Consider the following 8,353-nt stretch of genomic DNA (forward strand, 5'->3'; position numbering starts at 1 on the left):
GAGGAGGTGGCGGAGGAGGACGGGGAGGTGGAGGGGGAGGACGGGGAGGTGGAGGGGAGGAGGGGGGGAGGTGGGGGATGGGGAGGAGGAGGAAGGAGGACGGGGAGGTGGGGGATGGGGAGGAGGAGGAAGCGGGCGCAGGGGGGAGGGGGGGAGGAAGACGAGGCGGAGGGGTGATGGGGGAGGCGGAGGAGGAGGAGGAGGAGGCGAAGGAGGAGGACGGGGAGGTGGGGGATGGGGAGGAGGAGGAGGACGGGGAGGGGTGATGGGGGAGGCGGAGGAGGAGGAGGAGGCGGCGGCAGTGAGGAGGAGGGGGAGGGGAGGAGGCGGCAGTGAGGCGGAGGAGGAGGAGGAGGAGGCGGCAGTGAGGAGGAAGGGAGGGTGTACTGAGAAAATTTCAAGGGCAATATGGCAATTACACTAAAGGTTAGTTTGGGTATTTTCTTTTTGGTTTTTGGGGGTGTCCTTAGCAATAGGGGGGGTGTATATAGAACCACCCCAATTCCCCCCTTCTCTCACCAACCGCATCTAATTTTTTCTTCCATTTTTTGTCCTCACCAATATTTTAATTCCTTCTATGTCCTCACCAACTCCCCGGCCCCCTCCACCCGCATATTACTTATACTTCTCCCTGCTCCCACCCTGCTCCCCTCAGGGAGGAGCTTTGACGAGAATAATACTAGCCGAGCTCTTCTCCACTACAACAACCACCTCCGCTGCACCTACCACCATCCCCGTCTCCGCCATGAAGTCGTTCCTGCCGCCGGAGGCGATCATCTTCCGGTCGAAGCTGCCGGACATCGAGATCCAGAACGACCAGCCCCTCCACACCTACTGCTTCGAGCACCTGCCCGACTTCGCAGACCGGCCCTGCATCATCGACGGCGCCACCGGTGAGGTCCACACCTACGCCGACGTCCACCTAGCCGCCCGCCGAGTCTCCGCCGGCCTCCACCGCCTCGGCGTCGGCCAGGGCCGCGTCATCCTGATTCTCCTCCGCAACTCCCCGGAGTTCGTCCTTGCCTTCCTCGGCGCCTCCTTCCGCGGCGCCGTTGCCACTACCGCCAACCCCTTGTACACGCCGGACGAGATCCACAAGCAGGCCGCCGCCTCCGGCGCCTGCCTCATCATCACCGAGTCCACCCACGTCCACAAAGTCCGCGCCTTCGCCGCGGAACGCGGTATCACAATCGTCTGCGTCGACGACACTCCCGAAGGTTGCCGCCATTTCTCCGAGCTACTCCAATCGAACGACAGCGATCTTCCCGACGTGGAGATAAATCCCGACGACGTGGTGGCGCTGCCGTACTCATCGGGGACTACCGGGCTACCAAAAGGTGTCATGCTAACACACCGGGGGTTGATCACGAGCGTGGCCCAGCAAGTGGACGGCGACAATCCCAACCTCTACTACCACAAAGAGGACGTGATACTGTGCGTGCTGCCACTGTTCCATATATACTCGTTGAACTCGGTGTTGCTGTGTGCGCTGAGGGTGGGGGCCGCGTTATTGATCATGAGGAAGTTCGAGGTGGTGGCGATGCTAGAGCTGGTGCAGCGTTTCCGGGTGACGATAGCGCCGTTCGTGCCGCCGATCGTGATGGAGATCACGAAAAGCCCGGTCGTGGATAGCTACGACCTCTCGTCGATACGGAAGGTGGTGTCCGGGGCGGCGCCCATGGGGAAGGAACTGGAGGACAAGCTGAGGGCCAAGATCCCCAATGCCAAGCTCGGCCAGGTACGTGGTTTAAACTTAGCATCTGTTTGATATTACTATTTTTTTGGTATATAAGTGAATACCGCATTGGAAATTGATGTTGGTGATAGCGTTTGCTGAGCTTCCCTCATCTTTGTTTGATATTATTACTCTATTTTAATTTAAATCTTAGAAAATTAAAACAGAAGACAAAAGCCATATATACCATTAGATAATACGTCCGTCTTCTAGTATTTATTGATGTTCCATGCATACGACTTTCCCCAACTCCGTCCCTTTTTTTTTTTTGGAACGCGTGGGAATCTCTTAAAGTTGGTAAACCCAGTTGTGTACGTGCGTAGAACTTTTCTTGCAATCAGTGTACATGGTATATTTCCTTGGTTATGATATACGACGTTACCCAACTCCGCCCTGTTTGATTTTTTTTTTTTAAGCCACCTACATCAGCCGAAAGGAAAGAAAACAAAGCATAAGGGACTTCAGTATCCCCTTTTGGAACGCGTGGGAATCTCTTAAAGTTGGTAAACCCAGTTGAGTCTACATTGTATATTTTCGTTGGTCATGAAACACGACGTTTCCCAACTCGATCCTTACTTTTGGGGCGCGTGGGAATCTCTTAAATTCAGTAGACCCAGCTGCATGTGTACGTCTAACTTTTCTTGCAATTAGTCCGCGTCGACTTTGGCCTCCAGGCAAGTCATCATGGTGCTTCATTTTATAACCAATAAAAAGATACTTTATTCGTTGCTATTTACAAGTTTAGGTAAATGAATTCCTAAGTATTGTGGTTCAAATTTGGCATGAGGGCGACCATGCCAAAGGAGTGGAGGGAGTCTCTGGTCGTTGGAGGAAAAAGACGGGGGCTACCTCCTTTGCGTCTAGGCTATTTTATAGTCCCGGTGAGAGACCCGAATGGCAGAGATATTGTCCGCCCTCATCATGAGAGGGAGGTGGCTCTGAGTCGACTGACGCGCAGCTAAGGCTGGCCGATGGCATGTGGTGCTGTTTGTTCTTAAGAACGGTAAGGTGTTGACAGTCGTAGCAGGATATGGTCAGAGTAGTCATGGTGTTGTCCTTTGACTGTCGAGGGCCAGCTATCGAAGCGTGGCGCGGTGGCGTTGCAATGTACGACCATGTAGGAGGGCGTGGACATACATATGGGTACGGCTGTTGGCGAGTTCAAACCCGTTGAGAGGTCATATCATGTGTCTGGCAAGGTTGGTTAGACGAGTGCCGATGATAGCTCAACTATCGGGTTCCGAGGTGTGCTCAGTGGAGCGCTCCGAGCTTGAGGATCGATGCGTACTACTGAAGCGATCGCTCCGAGCTCGGTCGGGGCGAGTCGGCGAATATTGGAGGTCAATGGAGCTTTTGGTAGAGTCCGAGGCCGGAATGATTCTGAGTCGGACTGAGGATTCAACCGGTCAGCATTGGTGTTTGTTGGGCCAAAATTGGGCGGCCTTTTGTTGTGGGCTGAATGATCCATTTCGCCCCCCATCACCAAGGATAACTACCATTTGGAAACGATTGAGGAAATGATTTAGTAGAGCACAAAGCAAACCGTACTACTACGGATGTGACTGTTTTTGACCATATTTATCTGATGTAGTCTGATTAAACCATGTATCTTTAGTACTTATGGTTTTATTAATTAAGTTCTGAGTTTGCATTTTGCATTGGCAGGCATATTTATTAGCTGATTAAATTTTGATTTTATAATTAACTCTCATTTGATACATTGGTAAATTTATGATTTAAATATATTTTTTGCCAAAAAAAAGAAATATCATTTTCAATGGACTAAATCCTTGGTGATAGTCCTTCCCAATATAACCATCGCAAAAATAGTTTGTTACGAGTCAATGCTCATAACTTTGCCAAAGAATAACTACTTGTTACCAGAAATTTCAATTATTTCCTGCAGTAATAAAACTATAGTAAAAGCGTTTACTCTTGGACAAATTTTTTTCATAAATCCAATTTTTTCAATTACTTGTTATTTACGCCGACAAGATCTTTCCCGGCGGCTTTCAACCAACTAAAAAACGGTCAAGAAAATTTTTCCAACGATTTTTATTATTTTTTCTTACGAAATTTTCTGTTGGTAAAGCCCTTTTTACTTATAGTGTATGACGTTCCCATGGCCTTTGTCTTGAATTTCTCCGCCGGTGCTGTAGTTTTTCTCGAAAAAGTTTCCTTAAAATGTGTTTTTATTTTTTCAAAATTCGAACAATAAAGATCATCACATATGAAAAAAATTATTACCATCATGCTCGTTGTGTTTGGATGGAACACCTAGAAGAAGTAGCAATTAATATAAATTAAGGTAGCTACCGTGTATCAGCTCAATTACACAACTTTTTTTCCCTTTTTTTTTTGGAAATTCTCATCTGCCCCTTCTCAATCAAGTCAATCTACCTAGGTTAATTTATTTTTGCAAGAAAAGGTTTAGAACTTTAGATGCTAATTAAGTGTTAAAGATATAATTTGTCTTCAATTTACAGGGCTATGGGATGACCGAGGCCGGGCCGGTGCTTGCGATGAACCTGGCATTCGCTAAGGAGCCATCGAAAACAAAGTCTGGGGCCTGTGGGACCGTTGTGAGGAACGCCGAGATGAAGATAGTTGATCCTGAGACTCGGGCATCCTTAGGACGGAACCAGCCGGGGGAGATCTGCATCAAGGGAGCCCAAATAATGAAAGGTCAGCCTTTGAAATTAATATCTAATATTCCCTTGTTAGCTAAGCATTTGATCATTCTATATTATTAGTTTGGGAATTGCATGCCTTTTTTTTTTTTTTTGCATGCCAATTATATTATAATGCTCTGACAATGGTCGGCCCCTATGTTGATTTCAACTTCAGATATAAAGCTTTTTTTATATATTTTTTTGAGAGAAAATAGAGAAGGAAAATATTAGAAAAAAAAAGAGTCGTTATGAACTGATTTGAGAATTCTTTGTTTACATCCATTAACAAATATAAATTATATATATATATATATAATATAAATCTCATTGGAATGAGTTAGATAATTAATTAAATATTAAAATGTTGGTAGGTGGGCACCAGATTGTGATTATTTATTTGTAAATTTAGAATCAGCTTAAAGCGATTTATGGAAAAGAACCGAAAAGGAAATGAACTTGATTGGTGGCTGTTCTACCAAACCTATTCTTACAAAAAATTCCTTGGTTATTTTAGAATAATAATATAAAACCTTCTTCCAATGTCACTAGTCTTCTCCTAACACACACACACACACACACACACACAAAAGGAAAAAGAAAAAAAAATCATTTGTAACCATGTGCTTTTTCAGTTCTAGTTTCTCTCTGAAATGAAGCTGGCTGGGCTTTTCCGTGCTTCCTTTGAAGTAGGTAGGTATGTGTTCTTTCGGAGTGATCATATGGTCAATATTTGTGCTCACCAGGTTGAGAAATAGGGAACTTTGTGATATTTGTGCTCTCAAGAGAAAAATTTCTTCTTACTAATGAAGAAGGACGAAGCAATGTCCACTGCAGTGTAATATAATTATTTATATATATATATAGATATATATAGATATATAAAAAGTTGTTCTTCTACTACACATCTGAGAAACCATATATTGTTATGTGTCATTTGAATGATGCTGTGGATAAACTACTCAGGTTATCTCAATGATCCCGAGGCTACAAAGAATACTATAGACGAGGAAGGTTGGTTGCACACTGGAGATATTGGTTACGTGGATGATGATGATGAGATCTTCATCGTAGATAGACTAAAGGAGCTCATCAAATACAAAGGGTTCCAAGTTGCCCCTGCAGAGCTTGAAGCCATGCTCATTACTCATCCCAACATCGTAGATGCTGCCGTTGTCCCGTAAGTTCTGACACCTAAATCTGAGCTTTCATAAATTATCACAAGTTGTGTTATTTTTTATTTTTCAAAACCATTTTTTATACCCTTAAATTGTTACATGGTCATTTTTTAGAAAGAGGAAAAGCACTAAACCCCCTACAAGTTGGATTTTGCTAAAATACAGAGTAAGATACTTGTGTTAGTAGGAGAGTACAGAGATATGTTTTGTCGGAGGTATTGTTTTAATCACACCTTCTAAATGATTTGTTTTAGAAAATCTAAATATCTCATTTCTGATTTCTCAAAGTAGCTAGATATCCAAATATGTTTCCTTAGAACCAATATAATTTTGTGATTAGGCAGTGAGGCCATCATGCCATAGTTTTCAAAAGTTGGCTGTAAACTTGTAGCAACATCATTTATAATTTAGAGAGACAGGAATATATTTTTACTCGAGAAAAAGAAAAAAGAGTATATTTTATTGTTTTCCTGGAATTTAGTAGTTATATCAAACTTTCACCAAGTAGATACTTGATAGTATGATCAAGACCTTAAATATCTTGGATGACTATACAATAAGCTTCTGATGCCATTAAATTTGCTAAAGTTTACAAATTCTTGCAGTATGAAAGATGAACTCGCTGGGGAAGTCCCTGTAGCCTTTGTTGTCCGAAAGACGGGCTCTGAAATTACAGAGGATGAGATCAAGCAATACATCTCAAAGAAGGTATGTATAAGGTTCATGATCCCTCCACCCCTCTCAACCAATAAAAAAAAAACCCAAAGCTAATGTTCATATATTAGGAAGAGAAGCAACTCAACTCAAGATTGGACCTCATTTAAAAAATAAACTTGCAAGATCTTGCACAAATTCATCATAGTTTATTTTTTTTTTTTTTGATGGTAAGGGAGGTAATGGGCCACCCGAAGTTCATTATAGTTCTCGTCATGAATAGATAAGCCAATAACTACTAGGAAAAATAAAAATAAAGCCAATAATTGTCTACGTTGATGAAAAAGATAAAAAAAAACTTGAATAGGCAAGCCTATAATTATTTATATTGTTGAACAAAAAAAGCCAATAAATATTTTTTTTGGGGAAAAAGATAGACAAAATAACATCAAAATAAGGCTAGCACTTATCTATATTATTGAAAAAAAATAGAAATTCATCATAGAACTGATCAGACCTGAATAGGTAAGCTAATAAATACTAGGAAAAATAAAGATGAAGCCAATAATTTTCTACATTGCTGGAAATATAGACATAAAACATGAATAGGGAAGCCAATAATTTTTTATGTTGTTGAACAAAAATAATAATAGCTAATACTAGGTCCCAACCAAGTTCAAATTGATGGCCTTCTAATCCATAATCAAATGTTCTACTGCTGAGCTATAGGAACTCTACATTCAAATTTTGATTTTATAATTATATCAAACTACATCAAATCCCACACAACAGCATATAAATCTACTTTTCAAGCTTTAATCGTGCTTGAAAGAAAGCTAGGACAATCTTAACCTAGCTGGAGTAATGTAGCTATTAGTCCATTAAGATTTGACGAACAATAACACATTATGTGAAGTAAATGAATCGGCCTAAATATTAAGATTAACCTCCTAGATTGACCATCAACTTATGCGTAGTTTGCGATGATTAAAAATATTGTACCAAGTCATTAATTTTGATGGCTATTTTTATGTGTTTTTTTTTTGATAAAACAGCTATTTTTATGCATAATCTTTGGTCCTGTGTGTATATGCTTTGCTCGTGCGTAAAAAAAAAAAAACAGTTTAAAAATAGTTCTAAATGAGCATAGGAACCAAACCCAAAATGCTAATTGTGTAAAGGCCAAACATGAAGTGCCAAAAGACAGGCCTGATTAAATCAATTTTTTCTGAAATCTTGGAGGATTGCTTGTAGAGCACATGAATGTAGTTTGAGCCTCACACGTATCTTTGTTTCTCTCAGGTGGTTTTCTACAAGAGGATAAACAGGGTTTTCTTTACCGACGCCATTCCGAAGGCCCCCACTGGCAAAATCTTAAGAAAGGATTTAAGAGCAAAGCTAGCGACCATATAATGTCTCCCAATCCAGCTGCAAACTATACATACATACATACATATGTAAAGTTTGTTTTTTGGGTGGGGTGTGTTGTGTTCATATATAATATGCTATGACTTCTTTTGCTCCAAAAAAAGATATGCCATAATTTTTCTGCAATCGAATTACCATCATAATTTGTATTTACATACCATTTTTTAGTTGTATCACAAACTCACATCCACGCCTGGACAAATATTGAGCAGAGAAAACACGCACTGTGTAAAGGAAGTAATGAGAAGGGATCCTGCACCTTCTGAATCTTTTAATTGAAATTTGAACATCCCAATGCTGCCTTTGATGTGTACTAGGAATTAACACGGAGCATGCAGCAGAAGGGTATCTATGCTTACACCTACAGAATTAACATTGAAAAGAACTTTGATTTGGAGAAATTATATAATAAAATATTGCCGGATAACCTGGTAGGATTCATTTCTACTTGTCGAAGGTCCGGTCAAGGGCGCGGGCAACCCTACTGCATTCTTGCCGTCCGTCGGAGTATCATCACATGATGAAATTTTAGTATCGGTTGCCGCTGGAAACCAATCCGACCTACGTACCAAGTTAACAATGGTCACTGAAGTTCCTGCGTTTATTAGAAAGCAACTAACGATTCGGCTGAGTTATTGCCATGTATGGAGAGAGTTTGAGATACATAGGACTCTCCATGCATCCTTTGG

General features: G+C 41.8%; 1 protein-coding gene across 1 annotated transcript; it reads left to right on the forward strand.

The window, feature by feature from the left end:
* Positions 1-660: 660 nt before the first annotated feature.
* On the forward strand, positions 661-7,790 carry LOC103707092 (4-coumarate--CoA ligase 2-like). The gene is made up of 5 exons (XM_008791453.4): positions 661-1,738; positions 4,222-4,420; positions 5,371-5,584; positions 6,188-6,290; positions 7,539-7,790. Exons 1-5 carry the CDS (start codon positions 746-748, stop codon positions 7,647-7,649), a joined length of 1,620 nt encoding a protein of 539 aa, XP_008789675.2. The 5' UTR covers positions 661-745; the 3' UTR covers positions 7,650-7,790.
* The last annotated feature ends 563 nt before the right edge of the window (positions 7,791-8,353 follow it).

The sequence above is a fragment of the Phoenix dactylifera genome, chromosome 7 (assembly GCF_009389715.1).
Source record: "Phoenix dactylifera cultivar Barhee BC4 chromosome 7, palm_55x_up_171113_PBpolish2nd_filt_p, whole genome shotgun sequence".
Lineage (NCBI taxonomy): Eukaryota > Viridiplantae > Streptophyta > Magnoliopsida > Arecales > Arecaceae > Phoenix > Phoenix dactylifera.

Excerpts from the sequence above, each read along its gene's own strand:
- LOC103707092 (XM_008791453.4), top strand. The coding sequence starts at position 746 with ATGAAGTCGTTCCTGCCGCCGGAGGCGATCATCTTCCGGTCGAAGCTG. Across the intron at positions 1,739-4,221 it reads CCAATGCCAAGCTCGGCCAG|GGCTATGGGATGACCGAGGC; the intron begins GTACGTGGTTTA and ends TTCAATTTACAG. Across the intron at positions 6,291-7,538 it reads AGCAATACATCTCAAAGAAG|GTGGTTTTCTACAAGAGGAT; the intron begins GTATGTATAAGG and ends TGTTTCTCTCAG.